The 21,753-nt window shown below is 47.3% G+C and overlaps 1 protein-coding gene across 2 annotated transcripts in view; it reads right to left on the reverse strand.

The window, feature by feature from the left end:
• CD4 (CD4 molecule) overlaps positions 1-19,919 on the reverse strand; it is a 34,887-nt gene extending 14,968 nt beyond the window's left edge. Inside the window, exons 1-2 of one of the 2 annotated variants that reach the window (XM_005291325.5) lie at positions 19,633-19,919; positions 6,915-7,039 (exon numbers count right to left, since the gene is read on the reverse strand). In XM_005291325.5, the coding sequence (XP_005291382.3) occupies positions 6,915-6,975 (61 nt within the window). In that variant the 5' untranslated portion in view covers positions 6,976-7,039; positions 19,633-19,919. Of the gene's footprint in view, positions 1-5,988; positions 6,071-6,914; positions 7,040-19,632 lie in introns of those variants that run through there. The other variant, XM_065572443.1, reaches the window with a different exon arrangement.
• Positions 19,920-21,753: the final 1,834 nt, after the last annotated feature.

A 21,753-nucleotide genomic window follows, 5' to 3' on the forward strand; every position in this document is an offset into this window, starting at 1 on the left:
CACAAGGAGATCTGTGCTGTGGCTCTGAAAAGCCAAGGGTTCAAGTCCTGCTAAAAAATCCATGTGGAAAAAATACTCTGTGATCATGTTATGAAAGACTGTCTCATAACACATATGCAGACACGGGCTAGGTTCCATAGCTAGCATTAGTTCCAGCATCTCCTACTGTTTGACGTTAAACCTCCATGTTCTTGGATGTAATATTTGTCTTCCTGTGGGACCCCCTCTACGCTATAGCATTAATGGAGGGATGGATGCCTCAGGGCATTGCCAATTGGTTACAGAAATGGTCACCAGTCTGACTCCAGTGTAGCTCAGTGGAGACTGAAGGTTGTTTCCATCTAATGGATCTTCAGTGGTTAATTAAATCTTCACTGTAGAGTTAACCCAGGCTCTCACCCAGGTGCTGCTTCTAACCCCCGTTCTGTCCACTCACAAAACCCTCTCACTTGAGTTTAGTGGTGTTTTCATCATGGGCTAATTGGCCTGGCTAGGGGTACTGGCTAGTGCCCAAGTAAGCCACCCGCTTTGTAGGGAGGAGACAGGCTAAATCACTCAAGTATTTATAGACCTCCTGTCAAGGCTGCTTCCCCACTCTGAACTTTAGGGTACAAATGTGGGGGCCTGCATGAAAATGGCACAGACAACAGCAGCCATGAGCCAAGCAGCAGGGGACACAATGCAGATGATTGCATGTGGCAGCTGCGATATGTACATGGTCCTAGCGGGGGAGCCTGAACAGAGTATGTCTGTATGAAGTGCCGCCTAATAGAGCTGCTGGAAGAAAAGATCTGAGGTTTGGAGATGCAGATAGATACCCTGGTAGAGTTTAGAAGGGGGTTCGAGCAGCTGATGGAACAAAGGCAAGGAGTAGCTGAAGGGGAATGCTCAGGGGTACAGGTGAAAGCAGGGACAAAGGCCTGTGAGGGGGGAATGCCGGGGGGAGAACAAGGGCAGTGGAAGCATGTGACCGTGAGAAGCAGGCCAAGGAAAAGGAGGGCCAGTGAAGGAGAAATAGAGCTCAGGAACAGGTTTGGGTGTTTGGAAAACGAGGAAGGGGTGCAGCAGGTGGTAACTGAAGGTGGGAGGGTGAGGAAGAAGAGAAGAGCAGCTAGTCCCATAGAAAGAGGGGAGGAGTTGATGGAGACAGCACCAAATCTGGGCCCCGGGAGGATACAGGATGGCATAAGGGGGATTATAAGGGAAAATAGGAATGGGCAGGGGTTGCAACTAGAGGGAACGGGGGATAGATTAGTAGATCGCACTGTCACCAGGCAAAGGCAGGTTTACGTGATTGGGGACTCCTTACTGAGGAGGTTAGACAGGCCTGTGACCAGGGCGGACCCAGAGAACAGAAGGGTGTGCTGTCTACCGGGCGCTAAGATACGGGATGTGGACCTGCGGTTGAAAAGGATCCTGAAAGGAGCAGGTAAGAACCCCTTGATCATCCTTCACGTAGGAACGAATGACACGGCTAGGTTCTCACTGGAGAGAATCAAGGGACATTATGCCAGGCTGGGGAAGATGCTTAAGGAAATCGAGGCTCAGATCATCTTCAGTGGGATTCTGCCTGTTCCTAGAGAAGGGCAGCAAAGGGATGACAGGATTGTGATGATAAATAGTTGGCTAAGGGAGTGGTGCTATAAAGAGGGCTTTGGGATGTATGGCCACTGGGAGGCTTTCGGGGACAGAAAACTGTTCTCACGGGACGGATTTCACCTAAGTAGGGAAGGAAATAGACTTCTGGGAGGGAGGCTGGCACATCTCATCAAAAAAGCTTTAAACTAGGAATTTGTGGGAGACGGTTGGGAGATGTACAGTTAATCTCCACACCAGATTATAACATTGAGAGGGAGGACGATGAGATAAGAACGGATATAGCCGGGGGGGAAGAGATTGGACATAAGGAGGAGGGGGAGGATGGATATTAGACTTTGGCTACATCTACACTACAGGGGGGAGTCGATTTAAGATACGCAAATTCAGGTACGTGAATAGCGTAGCTGAATTCGACGTATCGCAGCTGACTTACCCCGCTGTGAGGACGGCGGCAAAATCGACCTCTGCGGCTTCCCGTCGACGGCGCTTACTCCCACCTCCGCTGGTGGAGTAAGAGCGTCGATTCGGGGATCGATTGTCGCGTCCCGATGGGATGCGATAAATCGATCCCCGAGAGGTCGATTTCTACCCGCCGATTCAGGCGGGTAGTGTAGACCCAGCCTAATAGGTCATACTGGCAGTACGGTGTCTGTACCAAATTGGACAACGAATGTGAGAGAGGCCAAACGGCATAAATTAAGATGTTTATACACCAATGCGAGAAGCCTAGGTAACAAAATGGAGGAATTGGAGCTCCTGGTCCGAGAAATGAAACCGGATATCGTAGGAATAACCAAAACGTGGTGGAACGGTAGTCATGACTGGAGTACAGGTATGGAAGGGTATGTGCTGTTTAAGAAGGACCGGAACAAAGGCAAAGGTGGGGGAGTAGCATTATATGTCAATAATGAGGTAAACTGTAAAGAAATAATAAGTGATGGAATGGATAAGACGGAGTCTGTCTGGGCAATACTCACACTGGGTAAAAGAACTCCTAGAGCCTCCCCTGGGATAGTGCTTGGAGTGTGCTATAGACTGCCGGGATCTAGCCTGGATATGGACAGAGAACTCTTTAATGTTTTTAGGGAAGTAAATACTAATAGGAACTGTGTAATCATAGGAGACTTTAACTTCCTGGATATAGATTGGGGAACAAATGCTAGTAAAAATAAAAATAATAGGGCTCAGATTTTCCTAGATGTGATAGCTGATGAATTCCTTCATCAAGTAGTTGCTGAACCGACGAGGGGGGATGCCATTTTAGATTTGGTTTTGGTGAGTAGTGAGGACCTCGTTGAGGAAATGGTTGTAGGGGACAACCTTGGCTCGAGTGATCATGAGCTAATTCGGTTTAAACTAAATGGAAGGATTAACAGAATTAAATCGGAGACTAAGGTTTACGATTTCAAAAGGGCTAACTTTAATAAATTAAGGCGACTAGTTACGGAAGTGGATTAGACTAACATATTTATGGATCTAAAGGTGGAAGGTGCCTGGGATTATTTCAAGTTGAAGTTGCAGGAGCTGTCGGAGGCCTGTATCCCGAGAAAGGGAAAACGGTTCATGGGCAGGAGATTTAGACCGAGCTGGATGAGCGAGCGTCTCAGAGGGGTGATTAAGAAAAAACAGAAAGCGTACAAGGAGTGGAAGATGGGAGGGATCAGCAAAGAAACCTTCCTTATTGAGGTCAGAGCATGTAGAGATGGAGTGAGAAAGGCCAAAAGCCGTGTAGAGTTGGACCTTGCGAGGGGAATTAAAACCAATAGTAAGAGGTATATAAATAGGAAGAAAACAAAGAAAGAAGAAGTGGAACCGCTTAAGACTGTAGATGGAGTGGAGATTAAGGATAATCTAGGCATGGCACAATGTCTAAACGAATATTTTGCATCGGTCTTTAATGAGGCTAATGAAGGGCTTAGGAATAGTGGCAGCGTGACGGATGGGAATAAAGGAGGGGGGGTTGACATTACCATATCCGAGGTAGAAGCCAAACTCGAACAGCTTAATGAGACTAAATTGGGCGGACCGGATGATCTTCATCCGAGAATATTAAAGGAACTGGCGCGAGAAATTGCAAGCCCGTTAGCGATAATTTTTAATGAATCGGTAAACTCAGGGGTGGTACCGTTTGACTGGAGAATAGCTAATGTGGTTCCTATTTTCAAGAAGGGGAAAAAAAGTGACCCGGGTAACTACAGGTCTGTTAGTTTAACATCTGTAATATGCAAGGTCTTGGAAAAAATTTTGAAGGAGAAAGTAGTTAAGGACCTTGAGGTCAATGGCAATTGGGACAAATTACAATACGGTTTTACGAAAGGTAGATTGTACCAAACCAACCTGATCTCTTTCTTTGAGAAAGTAACAGATTTTTTATATAAAGGAAATGCGGTGGATCTAATATACCTCGATTTCAGCAAAGCGTTTGATACGGTACCGCATGAGGAATTATTGGTTAAATTGGAAAAGATGGGGATCGATATGAAAATCCAGGGGTGGATAAAGAACTGGTTAAAGGGGAGACTGCAGCGGGTCATACTGAAAAGTGAACTGTCAGGTTGGAGGGAGGTTACCAGTGGAGTTCCTCAAGGTTCGGTTTTGGGTCCGATTTTATTTAATCTATTTATTACTGACCTCGGAACCGAATGTAGGAGTGTGCTGATCAAGTTTGCAGATGACACAAAGTTGGGAGGTATTGCCAATTCGGAGAAGGATCGGGATATCCTGCAGGGAGATTTGGATGACCTTGTAAACTGGAGTAATAGTAATAGGATGAAATTTAATAGTGAGAAGTGTAAGGTTATGCATTTAGGGATGACTAACAAGAATTTTAGTTATAACTTGGGGACGCATCGGTTAGAAGTAACAGAAGAGGAGAAGGACCTCGGAGTCCTGGTTGATCGCAGGATGACTATGAGTCGGCAATGTGACGTGGCCGTGAAAAAAGCTAATGCGGTCTTGGGATGCATTAGGCGAGGTATTTCTAGTAGGGATAAGGAGGTGCTGGTTCGGTTATACAAGGCACTGGTGAGACCTCATTTGGAGTACTGTGTGCAGTTCTGGTCTCCCATGTTTAAAAAGGATGAATTCAAACTGGAACGGGTACAGAGAAGGGCCACTAGGATGATCCGAGGAATGGAAAACCTGTCGTATGAAAGGAGACTCGAGGAGCTTGGTTTGTTTACCTTAACCAAAAGAAGGCTGAGGGGGGATATGATTGCTCTCTTTAAATATATCAGAGGGATAAATACCAAAGAGGGAGAGGAATTATTACAGCTCAGTACTAATGTGGACATGAGAACAAATGGATATAAACTGGCCGTCGGGAAGTTTAGGCTTGAAATTAGACGAAGGTTTCTAACCATCAGAGGGGTGAAGTTCTGGAACAGCCTTCCGAGGGAAACAGTGGGGGCGAAAGACCTCTCTGGCTTTAAGATTAAGCTTGATAAGTTTATGGAGGGGATGGTTTGATGGGATAACGTGATTTTAGTCAATAGGTCAATAACGTGCCATCGCTGGTAATTAGTAACAATGGTCAATGATGAGATATTAAAAGTTACTACAGAGAACTTTTTCCGGAGGGTCTGGCTGGAGAATCTTGCTTGCATGCTCGGGGTTCAGCTGATCGCCATATTTGGGGTTGGGAAGGAATTTTCCTTCAGGATAGATTGGCAGAGGCCCTGGAGGTTTTTCGCCTTCCTCCGCAGCCTGGGGCAGGGGTCGCTTGCCGGGCAGGGGTCGCTTGCTGGAGGATTCTCTGCGACTTGAAGTCTTTAAATCATAATTTGGGGACTTCAACAGCTGAGTCAAGAGAGAGAATTATTCCAGGAGTGGGTGGGTCAGCTTTTGTGGCCTGCATCATGCGGGAGGTCAGACTAGATGATCATAATTGTCCCTTCTGACCTTAAAGTCTATGAGTCTATAAAACTTCTAAGCTTAACTACCAGCTTAGATCTGGTCCGCTGCCACCACTCCCAAAATGCTAATTCCCTTCCCTGGGTAGCCTTGAGAGACTCTTCACCAATTCCCTGGTGAATACAGATCCAAACCCCTTGGATCTTAAAACAAGGAGAAATTAATCATCCCCCTCCTTTCTCCCACCAACTCCTGGTGGATCAAGATCCAACCCCCTTGGATCTAAAAACAAGGAAAAATCAATCAGGTTCTTAAAAAGAAGCCTTTTAATTAAAGAAAAAGGTAAAAATCATCTCTGTAAAATCAGGATGGAAAATAACTTTACAGGGTAATCAAACTTAAAGAGTCCAGAAGAATCCCCTCTAGCCTTAGGTTCAAAGTTACAGCAAACAGAGATAAACACTCTAGCAAAAAGGTACATTTACAAGTTGAGAAAACAAAGAAAAACTAACACGCCTTGTCTGGCTGTTTACTTACAAGTTGGAAATATGAGAGACTTGTTCAGAAAGATTTGGAGAGCCTGGATTGATGTCTGGTCCCTCTCAGTCCCAAGAGCGAACAACCCCCAAAACAAAGAGCACAAACAAAAGCCTTCCCCCCCCCCCCCAAGATTTGAAAGTATCTTGTCCCCTTATTGGTCCTTTAGGTCAGATGCCAGCCAGGTTACCTGAGCTTCTTAACCCTTTACAGGTAAAAGGATTTAGAGTCTCTGGCCAGGAGGGATTTTATGGTACTGTACACAGGAGGGCTGTTACCCTTCCCTTTATAGTTATGAATCTCCAGTGCCTTTCCACAATCCTCCCCTCTCCCCCACCACCCTGTGTCCTCCCACAATTCACTGGGAAAGAATTATGGAACAGCTCAGCCTACTGCAGCATAAAGAACCCTGGGATATGCCCCCAGGAGTCCTAGAAACACACACGGGTAAATGCAGTGGCAGTGACGTCACAGTCATACAGGTTATGGTTTTGAAGTATGGCTGCTCACACCCAGGCTAAGTTAACAGCAGGTGCTCAAACATGGGCGCTGATCATCTGAGTTACCTGTGCAGGGAAGACACACCCTAAGAGGGGCCATCTTCCCTGGTGTGGTGATCCAGCCAGTGTGTTATCCCTGGAGTTTGATATCGAATTCAATGTATTTTACGCTGTCCCTAGATTTCCAGTTCTCCTGGGGCTGCAGATTTCTGTTTTATCACATGTAGCTGCATAGCGGTTGCCTCACTTTTACCTAATAAGGCCATCTTAGGCTTGTGGATTCAGTCCCATTGTCAGTAATCGGAAATGGCAGCCATTTTGAAAAAGGGCAAAACTTGTTTAGTTTGAAGCAAGAAATCAGGAGATCGTAAAGAGATGAAAAATACCCAAGCTGCTGCACCACATCCTGCCCAGCCAGGGACTCACCGAGCTGCATCACAGAGAAGACAGCAAGGATGCTGTTTGCCATGACGCTGAATGGATCCATCCTCTTGGATTGTTCCTTCCCTCCGTGAACTGTGAGCTAGAAATATCGTCCAGGTAAAGGGATCCTAATGCAGAAAAACCCAAATGAACTATTAATAGTGGTTTATTTTCCAAGTCTTGTTGTTCCATGGCTGGGACTATGTACTTGGTCAATGCCCCTGGTGTCTGCTGTGCTCCAGCACAGCCAGGTGGAAATTCTATCACAGAGTCATGTGAATTCAATATGACAATGAAGAATCCAGCCAGTGTGTTCTCCCTGGAGTTTGATATCAAATTCAGTGTATTTTACACTGTCCCTAGATTTCCAGTTCTTCTGGGGCTGCAGGTTTCTGTATGATCACATGTAGCTGCTGCCTGTCCAAGTTGTGGGAGTGAGGGGTGCTGGAGGATTTTCAGCAGCACAGCAGCAGTTGGCCTTTCTGTGCCTGGAAAGGCACTTTGGGGTTCCTGCACCCAGGTGGCAGTTGAGGCCTTTGCCCCAGATAGGGGTTGCATCTCCTCTTTCCCTTCCTCTCTGAGAAGACAGGGGAAACTTTGAACTTGAATGGGCAGAGGGGAGGCTAGAGGGCCTGCAAAGGCAGAGCAAAAATCTGGCCTTAATTGCTTCTTTGTGATGCCTCCATCAGCTTTCCATTGGCAGGTTCTCTGGGTGTAGGGAAAATTGCCCTGTGGGACTCTGTGGCCTGTTTAAGTTCATCATGCACTGCTTTACACAGTGCAAAATGAACTTTGTGGGCCAGAGAATCTGGCCCTTATTTTTATAAATGAACGTTCACATTCTGGAGCAAGGGGTGGACTCTATGTAAGAAAGACTCCATGGCTGCAGAATCACAAAATACAGAAAGGGCCACAGATGATATAGATGGATCCCGAGAAAGAGGAGGAATAGTACAGGGGCAGCAGAGCTAGGAAGAGGGACAGGTTCAGTTATACACTGTGGTGTGTGGGGGGGTCTCCCCTCTTCCTGGCCCTGCTTCCTCTGTTACCATCCTTCCTCATTCTCTGGATCTATCTTTCTCACCTGCAGCCCTTGTGTTTTGTGATTCTACAGCCATGGAATGTGGGGGTTGCAAGTCACGGGAGAAAGGAGGGACAGACATGGCTAGGAGAGCAAAGTCCCCCTTGGGTATTCCTGGGATGGTGCAGGTTTGCAGGAAACAGGAGGGATGGGGATGGAGAACAAAGTCACCCATGTAACCACAGGACAGTGGGGGGAAGCACAACTTGGGAAGAACAGACGGGGCCAGAGAGCAAAGCCCCCTGTGTTTCCCTAACACAAACCCCATACCTCAGGTGGCTTCAGAGATGGTGTTGGGGCCACCATGCTCTGGTATCAGACCTCTCCCTACCCTCCCTCTGGCTCCTTTCATGCCCCCTCACCATTTCCTTCTCTTCTAGCTTCCTCAGTTCCACGAAGCAGGATATCTGTAACCCCTTTAGCGCACTGCAGTGGTCGTGGTTAGGGCCGGATACAGAGCAGGAAGAGGAGCTCTGGGGACAGAAGGTAAGGGGGTGGCAGGTAATTTGAGTTGTTCCTGTTTCTAAATTTAAGCTCTGCTGAATTTCCTCTTCAAGGCAAGAAGCTTGGCTGCCTGGGGTTGGGGTGGGGAAGGGGCATTACAGTCCCATTATTGCCAATCCCAAGCATTGCAAAAATCATGAGATTGGATTAAAGATCATGAGATTTTAAAAAATACTAAATGTTGGTTTCTTTTTATTTGTTTTCTGGTTTGTGGGCCTTTATGGCTCCCATTGTCAAGTGTTTCTCTCCAGCCATGAGGGCTAGAAACTTACTCCAGGAGCTGAGGCTTTAAGACAAACACCCACTATTATGAGACTCACGATACAGTCATGAAAACTGGTGACACTGTTAAGTTCCAGGAGCTCTCCTGTTTCAGATAGAGATCAGGCCTCCTTATGCAGCTAGTATGTTTTCTGCTTTTTTATATCTGTAGCAGGAGGGGCAGGGAAGGTCTGAGGCAGAAGCCCTGTAGTACAGGTAGGAGAGAGACAGACACAGGAGGACAGATTAGCTCAGGGGTCGGCAACCTTTCAGAAGTGGTGTGCCGAGTCTTCATTTATTCACTCTAATTTAAGGTTTTGCATGCCACTAATACATTTTAACATTTCTAGAAAGTTTCTTTCTATGTCTATAATATATAACTAAACTATTGTTGTATGTAAAGTAAATAAGGTTTTTAAAATGTTTAAGAAGCTTCATTTAAAATTAAATTAAAATGCAGAGTCCCCCGGACCGGTGGCCAGGACCCGGGCAGTGTGAGTGCCACTGAAAATCAGCTCGCATGCTGCCTTCGGCACGTGTGCCATAGGTTGCCTACCCCTGGAGTCTCTGCACTTAAAAAGCTACGGCAGCCAGGGCTGGATTAACCTTCTGTGGGCCCGGAGCCAAACATATTTGTGGGCCCCCATGGAGGCAATGGAGCATGGCGCGAGGCAGGGGAGGGTCGGTCCCCAGAGCGAGGGGCCGGCTAGGGGCATGGCATGGCAGGGGTGGCCCCGCTTCACCCAGCCCAGTGTGAGGGCACTATTTACAAACCGGCAGTTGCCAGACCTACAATGGCTTACCCGGCCCTATGAAGCCAGCATGCCTCTTCCCCTCTGGGGTGGGACCAGGCCGCAACACACATCCCCCCGCCAACCCGCCCAACACTGGAACACGCCCCAATTCCCTGTGCCCTGTGCCCCCCTACCATAACTGCCCAGCACCCCACACAGAACCTCCACTCCCTAGTGCCCCAACACACAAAGATCATCTCCGCCCCCTCACAGCCCAGCACTCCCCCCGGGCACCCCAGAGACCCACTCCCCCACGCCCTGCCTCCTGGACGCACTCACCAGCCCTCTGGGAGGCAACTGCGTCTGCCTGGCTGAGCCGGCAGTGCAGCCAGGGCTGGTCCTGGGGTGGGGAATCGCTCTGGCCCCTCAGGAGTGGTGTGATCAGCCAGGCCAGGGCCTGCCCTGGCCAGGCTCCCTCAGGACCCACTTGCCTGGAGAGACCCAGCTAAGCCCCCCACACTGTCCCCCTCCACCACCTGGCTGAGACTGGCCAGGCTTCTGCGCCAGTCCCATGCGGGTCAGCTCTGGGGAGACAGGCGGGGCCCAACAGGTGGTTGGAAAAAGAAACTACCCGGAGCCTGAGGTGCACTGGGATCCAGCCAGGAGGCAGAGAGAAGCTGGCAGGTGGGGCCAGGGGGTGGAGAGGAGCCCTTGGCCGGCCAGCAGGCAGGCTGAGAGAACAAGTGGTGAGCAGGGCGAGGAGGGAGGGGGAGCTGGCAGGGTCTCAGGGCACAGTGCAAGCAGAGCAGGCCAGGGCCCCTTCTGAGCATGGCGCCATTGTAAACCCGGCATTGACTGAGGCACAGTTGCACCACTTTAGTACTTCAGTGTAGACATAGCTTACCCCAGTGGGAGGTGTTCTGCCAGTGTAGGTAATCCACCTCCCCAAGAGGCAGTAGCTAGGTTGATGGAAGAATTCTTCTGTTGACCTAGCACTGTCTATTCAAGGACTTAGGTCAGCTTAACTACGCCACTCGGGGGTGTGGATTTTTTATACCCCTGAGTGATGTAGTTATGCCAACTTAATTTTCTAGCGCAGACTGGGCCTTAGAGGTAATATTACTTTCTTTACTCAGATAAAGTTCCTTGTTCAGTGTTAGATGAAAGCAACTTTTTCTGTGATTCTTTACCATTGGCACATGCAGTGGCATCAAAAGCAGTCTGGTTTTGAATCAACATAAATAAGAGGAAAAATAAATGCCAAAGTTCAGCCAGCCTCAAAGACTTTTAGTTTGCCATGTACATGAAGTAGCCCGAGTAGAAGGAGCACTTCACAGAGAGTGGGGCACCACAGGTCAGCTCATTAATTGATGCACTGTGGAGTGAAGCTGAAAATACTTGGAAATCATTTGCTTTCACAGAGAAAGAGTGTGAGAATAGCAATTTACATTATTAAAAGAAAATGAGCTGAGTATTAATTCCAAAAGGGGTGTCATACACAAATAGGGATTCTTATACCGGAAGGTGTGGAGGCCTGGAGAAAGTGTGGACTTTTTTTTTATAAGGGCCCTATCTGAACTAGCAGAGCATTGCGACTTTGGTATCAATAAGGTAGACCATACAAGAGATCATCTAATAGCTGGAACTCAAAAGAAGGGACTTTCCAGAAAATAACAATTGACGTCCGGAACAGGAGGTGCAACAGTCACACCAGCAGTCTGTGCTAGTGAAAATGAAAGACGCTTTGCAAGAAAGCAATCAGAGCTTGATACAAGAAGTAAACAAGGGGAAATTCCCATGGTGAAAAGGGAAGCATCATAAAAATATGCCTCCAAAGAGCATAGTTGTGGGAAACAAAAATGGCAGGTGTGGCAAGAGAGAACACAGGCCAGATTAAGTCTCTCCAACCAGTGGAAACGTGCAGAAAATGTAAAAAAAAAACTGCACTGGTAATATGTTTGCTGAAGCAAAGGGAATCTGACAAGGGTGAGTGTTGCTTATTTCCTCAGATCTGCCTCCAAAGACAGCATTTGTGAACAGACATGGACTGTTAGTTTCAAGATTTGCAAGCCTATGGTTTAATCTAAAATTGATTCAGGGTCAAAGGTGACTTTTAAGGCGAAGAACCCTTGCCCTAAACTGGAGAAGCCCATAGTTGTGCTCAATAGCCCATCGGATAAATACATTGTCTGGGTCAGTTCAAAGCCCATACTAGCTACAGAAGCAAAGAGTATATGTTTGACATGCCTCGCATTAATGGCGACACCCCAAGTAACTCCCTTGACCAAGCAGAGCCATTAAAATGAACCTTATAAATAGCATAGAGGAATATAGGACAGTAGTTGGCAAAAGTGGCCTTTTAGAGGGGAACCAGTGGCTATTCTACCGAGAGTGTACTCTGTGCCGGCAGGGGACAATCCTGCTGCTTCTGAAAGCGAAGGCAGAACTGAACAGGATGGTGCGAATGGCGTAACGGAACATATTACTGAACTGACATGTATGGCGTGCTGCTGTGATTCCAGTGATCAATAAAACCTGTGTCTGCGTAGACCTGTGGAGGCTCCATGAGGCACTAAGGAGGGAAAGGTTTTTTTTTTTTTACCATGGAAGATATAGTATGTGCCAAGAGCTGCTCAGTGCGGAAGCAGAGGAGGTGGGAACAATAAGAGCTTTTTTTCCATAGATTTTTAAGCCCAGAAGGGATCATTAGCTCCTCTAGTCCGACCTCCTGTACATTACAGGTCTTTAAATTTCACCATTATCCCTGTATTGGACCCAGTAACTTGTGGTTGGCTAAAGTCTTATCGTCCAGAAAGGCATCCAACCTTGATTTGAAAACATCAAGAGATGGAGAATCCACCACTCCCTGGGTAGTTTGTTCCAATCTGTGCCTTATTGCTAATTTGAATTTGCTTAGATGTACATTGCAAGCATTGGTTCTTGTTCTGGCTGTCTCTGCTGGATTAAAAAGCTATTTAGTATCTGGCATTTTCTCCTCATGAAGGTAATTATACACTATAGTCAAGTCTCCTCTCATGGCTGGTCTACACTAGAAAAGTTGATCGACCCAGTTACATCACTCAGGGGGATAAAAAATGAACATCCCTGAGCAACTTATAGTTAAGTCAAACTAAGGGCCTGTCTACACTTGCCATTTAAAGCGGAAAAAGTCCTTTTTTTGCGCAAAAACTGTGGAAGTGTCTACACTTGCCAATGACTTTTTGCGGTGAAACTCAGAAGTTTCATTGCAAAAAGAAAACCACCTCCATGGGAGGCGTACAGCTCTTACCGATGGTGCTTTTGTGGTGATGTGCAAGTGAAGACACATTCTTCCTGTTTATACAGCTTTTAGCCTCCTGAGGATATCCCACAATGCCTAAGTGACCACTCTGGCTAGCAGCTCTGCTGCTCTGATGCCAGGTAAACAGACATCCACGCCTCCGCCTGTAAAACCCTGGGAACTTTGAAACTCCCCTTCCTATTTTCCTGGCAAGTGCTCACTTATCATCTGGCCAAGTGACAACGCCTGCTCCACGGAGCAAAGGATCCCCTGCTTGGAGCAAAGCTGAGCTTCTGGAGCTGATCAGTGTTTGGGGAGAGGAGGCTGTGCAGGGACCCAGGATGCCCTGTGATGACACCCCCCCTCCCCACAAGACCCATCATCAAAATGGAGAGAGCTGCCATGTTGGCTAGCTGCCCTCAGTGCGCTGCTCTCATCCGCGATGGAAGTGCTGCAAATGTAAACACCCTCTGACACCTGTGGAAGTAAGTGAGTACACAAACCAGTGCTTTTCTTTCGCCGGTTCACTATCAGCATTGAAACTGACAGCGCAAAAACTCTGCAAGTATAGACAGCCTAAATCCTTGTGTAGACAGCACTAGGTTACCGGAAGAATTCTTCCATCAATCTAGCTATTGCTTCTTGGGGAGGTGCAGTGACTGGAGAACTCCTCCCATCGCTGTAGCATCTACACCAGGGGTCGGCAACCTTTCAGAAGTGGTGTGCCGAGTCTTCATTTAGTCACTCTAATTTAAGGTTTCGCGTGCCGGTAATACATTTTAACGTTTTTAGAAGGTCTCTTTCTATAAGTCTATAATATATAACTAAACTATTGTTGTATGTAAAGTAAATAAGGTTTTTAAAATGTTTAAGAAGCTTCATTTAAAATTAAATTAAAATGCAGAGCCCCCGGACCGGTGGCGAGGACACGGGCAGTGTGAGTGCTACGAAAAATCAGCTCGCGTGCCGAAGCCTACCCCTGGTCTACACTAGGCACTAGAGCAGCACATCTGCAGCTATGCCACTGTAGTGTAGACACCTACTACAGCGACAGAAGGAGGTTTTCTGTCACTGTAGTACATCCACCTCTCCAAGAGGCAGTAGCTCGGTTGACAGAATACTTCTTCTGTTGTCCTACCTGTGTCGGAGGTTTGGGCAACCTAACTACACTGTAGAGGGTGTAAAACTTTTCACAGCCCTGAGCAATGTAGCTAGATCAACCTACGTTTTAGGTGTAGACCAGGCCTGAGATAGGCCTGTTTTCCCCTAATCTGTTACTGAAGAGGCCCAAGGCTGCATCTGGAGTAAATGACCCCAGTGAGTAGTGTGACACTGTATGGAATATGTGGGATACTTTATGATATTATTGACACCAATATAATAAAATTGCAAGGAATCTGACCAGATATGCTGGGTGAGATATCTGCGAAAAAGTTACATTTTGCCAAATATGATAATCTTGTTTATATGTTTGTATCACCTTTGTATCATGAACTATAGATATGTATGGTATATCTGTATTTCCAAACCTATGCTGTGTTTCTGGGTGACACCCCCCCAGACAGATTGGCATCAGCACTGCCTAGCCTGTTTGATGCCCATCAAGGGCCATCAACTGTACAATGAACCCATTGAAAGGAGCCAGGGAAGACATCTTCTGAGTCATCAAGGCATGTGGTATGCTTGTGGACAGAGAACTCTAAGGCTTCCATGCCAAGTGCTGTGAAGCTTGTGTTTGGGACACAGGAAGTACAAGCCACACGGCAAAAGACTATAAAAGGCAGCTGCATCATCTCCATTTTGTCTCTTCAATCCTGCTTTTTACCTCTGGAGTGTCTTTTCTACAAACTGAAGCTCTGAACAAAGGACTGAATGACCCATCCAAGCTGTGGATGTATTCCAGAGGAACTTTTAAGCCAGCAAACTCACCAATATTGCTAAGATCCTGATATATGGACTTTGATAGTCTCTGTATGTATTTGATTGCTTTACCATTTAAAAACTCTCTTCTTGTTCTTTCTTTTTTCTTTATAATAAACCTTTAGTTTTAGATGATAAAAAATTGGCTGGCAGTGTGGTATTTTGGGTAAGATCCAAACTAATATTGACCTGGCAATGTGTCTGGCCCTTTGGGGTTCAGACGAACATTTTGTATTGTGAGCCAAGTTTTTTAAATAACTCCTCACCTTACTGGACGTAGGTGCTGATTGGGAGCCAGGGAAATGGAATGCAATAAAGGGGGCTCTGTGATTTCTTTTTTTAGCTTCTTGATAATCAGTGTGGGATATCAGAATCATCGTTTGTGACTGGTTGGGGAGTTTAACTTCAGTGTTATTCATCAGTCTTGGGAATATTTGCTCTCCCTTTTGCAGCCTGCTTTGATTGGTATTTCCAGTGAGGGCTGCCACAGGAGCACTGAATCACAAGGAGCTGGCAGTCTCTGTCCATTCATACATAATTTTTTTCATAGATTCACAGATTTCAAGGCCAGAAGGGACCACTGTGATCATCTAGACTGATCTCTTGTAGAATATAGGCCATAAAACATCTCCAGAATAATTCCAAGAGCCTTGGCTGGGATAGTAACCTTAGGTGCCCCAGTATAGACAGCTGTCTGCTCCAGCAGCTGTTGATTAGATCAGCACCATGTCTCTTAAACTGGCTCTCAGGAAGGTCTGATGACATGGCACTGCAAATGGTAATGGCAGATGGTGGCCCGTCAGTCTAGGGTTCCCAGCACACCTAGCATTGGAGTTAGTAACAATGGGAAATCATTAGAAAAGGTCCCTAGTGCAAACAAGACATCTGTATGTGTGTGTGTGTGCGTGCGCGTGTATGTGTGTGTGTTCCTCTTTCTCTCTTTCAGGCTGTGCGGTTTCCTTGTTTTGTTCTCGCTCTTGCTTGTGGCTGTGTTTTTGATCTGGAGGCAGCTTGCTTCTTAAGAGATGGCGCTGGCCGCCAGTCCTCTGCAGAAAGCTTTCCACCCCCAGCCCCTCCCCAAGCACTGGGTTTCCCCCACTCCTGGCTATTTTGTCCCAGAGCAGGATCCAAAGCATCCTACAACTTCTCATTTCTAAACTTCACTTCAGTTTGATTTGAATTTGGGGCTCAGAATGTTTAGCTCCTTCGTCAGACTAATCTCTTGTTATCTCTCTCAAATGATCTAGAAAGCTAAAGTAGGGGCTTGTCTACACTTAAAACATTGCAGCAGCATAGCTGCACCTGCGCTACTGTAGTGCTACAGTGAAAAAATGACCCATGTCAATAGGAGGGCTTCTCCGACCTGTGTAGAAAATCCACCTTCCTGAGAGGCGGTAGCTAGGTCAACAGGAGAATTCTCCAATCGACCTAGTGCTGTCTACACTGGGGGTTAGGTCAGATTAACTGCGTTACTCAGGGGTGTGGATTTTTCTGATACTGACCTAATTTCTTTGTGTAGACCAGGCTTTAAGCTGAGTAGGCCAGGAAGAAGCTGTTTTATTAAACGATAAATGCTTTGAAACTTTCTTTCCATTATAAAAGCAACAAATGGGTATGAATGTAACAATGGGTAAGGGCAGTGTAAGAGGAAAAGCAAGAACAAAGGAGTCCGACAGAGTCAGAGAGCAAAGAGAGACAGGATTCAAACACTTTCAGCATGTCCCCATTATCTGTGGGCCTGAGGGCCCAGTTCTCACACAGACACAAGCTACAGGTGCTGACCCTGCTTTGATCTCCTACCACGATGCCTCTGATTGCCACTCCACCACTGAGATGAGTTGTTACCCCGCAGAGCTGCTCTGACTTGAATGTCCTCAGGGCCAGGACTGAGTGGGCTATGGAGACTGAAGCTCCCACTCAGCCAGAGTGGGATCCCCCAGGAGAGGGTCAGGTATACTGCTGAGGGGTGCTGTGCATCTATGTGTGGCAGGGGGAGCTCTCTCTGCCTTTGGCAGGCTGGGGTTACACAGAAGGGATGCTAAATAAGTCCCTCAGGTCAGTGCCAAATTCCCTCCAAACAATTAAAAAATATACATCAAATTGCAGCTATAAAAAGTCCATGAAATCTGAGCTGGAGAAGCCCCTCCAAATCCCATCTCTTTACCCCACTTGGGGCCAAGAGCCTGTCCCACTTCTGCTCCCCCCCCCCCCATCAGTTCTCTAGGGCTTCTAACCCCCAATGTCCTGAGTATTGGAGTCTAGGCCCTTCCTTTGGGGACATGGCTCCCCAGGTTCACAAACTCTTCAGCCTGGGGACGGCTCCTGTGTGACTTGCTCTTGGCTCAGACTCAGTCCTTTCTCCTGAATGTTATCCTTTCTTGGATCCCTAAATAATCCCCCAGCCCCAGTTTACATTCCTGCCCACTTGCAAACTATGAATACTGAGCTGAAGATATTTGAAGCCAGAGTAAGTAATCGGATATTGCCCTTGTGAAGTACTCTCCAATGACAGACCCAGCCATCCATTCCCACAGTGATGAGTGCATGGTAGAGACAGGTGGATTATTAGACAGACAGCTATGATACCTGCAGTAATAAAGAGACTGATGTTCTAAAAAAGATCTAAGAAATACTAGCTGTGGCCAGTGCACAAGGCGGTTTCTATTTGACATTTTCTGGGATTTTGGCATTTATGAACATGAGCTCCCAGTGTGATGCTGTTGCAAAAAGGGCTAATGGGATTTTTGGATGCATAAAGAAGGGAATAGTCCATAGAAGCAGGGAGGTGATTCCACCTGTGTATATGGCAATGGTGAGACCAATACTGAAATATGGCATCCAGTGCTCATGTCCATATTTCTAAAAGGATGTTGAAAAATTGGAGAGTGTGCAGAGAAGAGCTACATAAAATTATTCAAGGTCTGAAAAATCTGCCTTACAGTGAGAGACATAAGGAGCTCAATCTATTTAGCTTATCAAAGAGGCAACTTGAACTCAATCTATAACTACCTTCTTTGTAGCAGACAAAGGCTTAACAAGACCCAGTGGCTGGAAGCTCAAGTGAGAAAAATTCAAGCTGGACATAAAATGCAATTTTTTAACAGTCGAACAATTTATCAAAGGATGTGGTAAATTTCCCGCCACTTAGGCATTTTAAATGAAGACTGGGTGTCATTCCAGAAGACCTGTACTAGCTCAACCACAAGTTATTGGATTTGTTGTAGAATCACTGAGACCTTCTATGGCCTGTGTAATACAGGAGGTCAGACTAGATGATCACAATGGTGCCTTCTGGCCTTAAAATTTATGAAATGGACATACAACACACACAGACATCTGGCCGGGAGCTGCCATCTCATTGTCCTGCACTTTGGTCTGATGATAAAATTCCCCTCCTTGGAGGGTGTTTGGGGATGATGACAACAGGTGGCTGGTAACAGGGTGAACCACTGCCCCCTTCCCCCCTCCCCACCAACCACACACATGCTGCCCTAACTGCCCACTGCAGTATGGAAGAGTTCAGGTGTACTATTGTGAGTGAGGGGGAAGTCAATGTCAGGGTCTTGTAGAGGGCTCATCTTGGGACCTCCCAGTGTATCTGGGTTTTACTAGATATCTTGGTCAATATGGGTTGAGTGTGTATCTCTCCCTCCCTCTCTCACTATGTCTTCATCTTTTGCTTTCTTTCTTTTCCCCCATGCCCGGGTGTCCTTAACCCTCCAACTGGCAGAAGCTGAGAGTGGACGACGGGGGATAGATCACTTGATGATTTCCCTGTTCTGTTCATTCCCTCTGAAGTATCTGGCACTAGTCACCATCAGAGACAGGATACTGGTCTAGGTGCAGGGCCGGCTCTGGCTTTTTTGCCACCCTAGGCAAAAAAGCCACCCGCCGCCCCCCAGTGCGGCAGGGGAGGGCGCCGAGCCCGGCCGCGGGCCCGCAATCCCCAACCGGCTGGAGCGCCGGGGGGAGGGCGGTGAGCCCGCTGTGGCTCTGCTCTCCCCGGCGGCCAGACTGCCCCGCCGCGCCGCCCCCCTCCAGGCACCGTCCCAAGCACATGCTTGGTGGGCTGGTGCCTGGAGCCGGCCCTGTCTAGGTGGACCATTGCTCTGACCCAATATGGTTTTTCTTTGTTTCTTTCTTTCTTTCTACCGTTTTGCATAACCAAATTTCTCAGACCATCTCTTAGTGACCCACAATCCTATCCAACCTAATTCTGAATCTATGTGGACAGTGTCGCGTCAAAAGTTAGACTCAGATATTCATGCTACATTGGGTAGAGAGACAGAAAAGGGAGCAGAGGAACAGCAGAAACCTCGGGTGAAAAAAGGAGTAGAAAGAGGGAGAGGTATTGTACTACTGTGAGAGCTATCTTAACAAAACCAGAAAAATAAAATGAACCAATAACTATATAAAAAGAAAGTTCTAGAAACATAAATGGAGTAAAGAGAGATGGATCCCGTGAAAAAACAGGGTGAAAATCAAAGCAAAGACATGTATAAATACAGAGGGAAAAGAACAGAAGGGGAAAGAGAAAACTTCTAATGAACGAATGACTCCATTGTAGATCCTGGCAGCAGTAACACCATGCTTTGTGCCAGCCGAGATCTTGGGCAGCTCCTGCACCACTACCCCAGAGCCTGGGCAGCTTTTTCAGGAGAAAATATTTTTTGCTAAAAATAAATGTCTCACCTTTGGCGAACTGGGCAAAGATGGGTGTCAGCAACAGTTCAGTTCTAAATGCTTTTGCCAGCCTAGAAAATAGCCCATAAGAGTGGCAAAAGCAGCACTTGTCCCTGGCCAGTACTGCATGCTCTTTGGGACGTAGAAAGTTATCAATACAATGGGCCAAAAAATAAGAAAAGTAGAAAAAATAGATTTCCTTGTTCTGGTCACATTGAAAGAAATAATGATCAATATTTAGTAAAATATTTTCCTTACCACTTTTTCTCTCTTTCTCTCTGACTGCCTCTCCCGTGTGCTGTGTTCGTCAGCAGGTGTACGTGATCTAAGAGAAACAACAACTGACACAGCAGAGAAAAATGATGATTTTCAGAAAGCTGCTCAGATGTTGGCCTTTCTGTCTCCTCCTCTCATAGAACAGTTCCAACAAGGGCTTGATGACGGTTCAAGTTCTTCTCAGGGTCCATGCACTTCCTTCTTATTCGAATGGTGATTTCCCTTAAGCATTTCAAAACACTTCTTGGTATCGAGGGAAATGTTGACTACAGAAGGGGGTTATTTAATACAGTGCTTGTCTTATGCGGAAGTGACTATGCAAAGCTGCGAGGGCCTGCTGGCTGTACACGCATGTATAGGATGCCATAACTGGGCAGGGGCTTTGAAAGGTCAGTGAGTTGAAACCTGCATGGTTTCAGGGTGTGCGTGTGCGTTTATGGGGTTGTGTGGCAGCAGACCCAGAGGATTCTCTGTGGGTTTGTAGATTTGGAATATGTCAAGGTTGTCGGGGTTAATAATCACAACCGCTGTTCCTGATCTATACAAACCCTGTGTCCTCCTCCCCCGCCCCCCCCCCCCCGAAGAGTGAGTACAGCCTGGGCAGCGGCAGGGCAAGCTTTCTGCAACAATTCCCCCATGAACTGTCCCCTACCAATGTGCCCCCACCTAGACACAGGAAACCCTAGGGGCTGAGGACACTCCATGGCCCATTCATAAGGCTACAAGTTGGTCACAGAGGTCACAGATTCTGTGACTTTATGTGGCCTCTGTGACTTCAGCTCCATGCAGCGGGGATCGAGCTGTCAGCCCCGGCCGGTGGGGCTCGGGCTTCAGCCCTGGGCAGTGGGGATTGGGTTCCATGATTTATTGTTCATTGCCCATATTCTGCCCGCGACTTTTACTAAAAATACCTTTGACAAAATCTTAGCCTCCTTAGCTTCACTTGTGATGCGGCTAAAGAGGAAACCAATTACTGCCCATTCTGTTGGTAGGCACAGTTCCTGTCCTATCAACTAGGAACTGGCAGGGCCGGCTCCAGGCACCAGCTTAACAAGCAGGTGCTTGGGGCGGCCAAGGGAGAGGGGCGGCACCTGCGGCAATTTGGGGGCAGCAGGTCCCTCACTCCCCCTAGGAGCGAAGGACCTGCCGCTGAACTGCTGCCGCCGATCGTGGCTTTTTTTTTTTCTCCCCAATTGCCGCCGCCAATCGCGATTGCGGCTTTTTTTTTTTTTTGCTTGGGGAGGCTGGAGCCGGGCCTGGGAACTGGGCTGAGAAACCACAAACCCATTTCACATAGGTACTGAACAGCTGTCAGATGGAAATTATTTTTGGTCACTATGCCTAAAAGTTTGGGATTAGGGGTAAGCAGGCAGAAGAGGATCCTGAGCGGGAGGGGACGTAAATCTCTAGGGGGCACGGCTGGGATTAGGGGTGAGCAAGGAGAAGAGGGGTACACTGGATGTATCAATGCCCTCAGGATGCTAAGGTAGATAAGCATCTCTGCTGCTGCTGAATTTCAGCAATTTCCCCTGGGGGGGGCTTTTGTGGTTTCCCACCCACACTCTTGTTGGTCTCTTTCTCTGAATCTCAGCCTCAGCCAACAGAACGGAAACCCACTGAGCCCCCAGACATAGCTGAGATTTCATCTCTCTGCCACCCACTCCATCTCCTCCACACAACCACTTGGCCCCCATCTCAGGGGCGACAGAGCCAGGTTTTGGGTGCTTCTGGAGGAGTGGGGACAGCAAGTTACAGTGGTGAAGTTCGTCATGTCACCCACAGCATGTCGCAGAGCCATGTCTGAAATACAGTGTGTGGCGTGCCACTGCTAGGCTGAGGCACTGGGGACAGTACTGAGAGGATCCAATATGCAGCAGCTCATCTGCTCACTAATACAGGTTTCTGGACAAATAAAGCTGTTCACAAACAGGGAAAGAGTTGTATGCACAGGAGACAGAACAGTCACAGCAGCTGCATCAAGCCTATGGAACTCAGTGTTGGATGAAAAAAGATATCTCCCCCCCCCCTCCCCCGCCCGCAGTGTATGTGGGGAAGCTGGGGGGAGGCGGACAGACCTAGACAGATTAAAAGAGCCCCCTACTG

Source organism: Chrysemys picta, chromosome 1 (genome assembly GCF_011386835.1).
Source record: "Chrysemys picta bellii isolate R12L10 chromosome 1, ASM1138683v2, whole genome shotgun sequence".
Classification (NCBI taxonomy): Eukaryota; Metazoa; Chordata; order Testudines; family Emydidae; genus Chrysemys; species Chrysemys picta.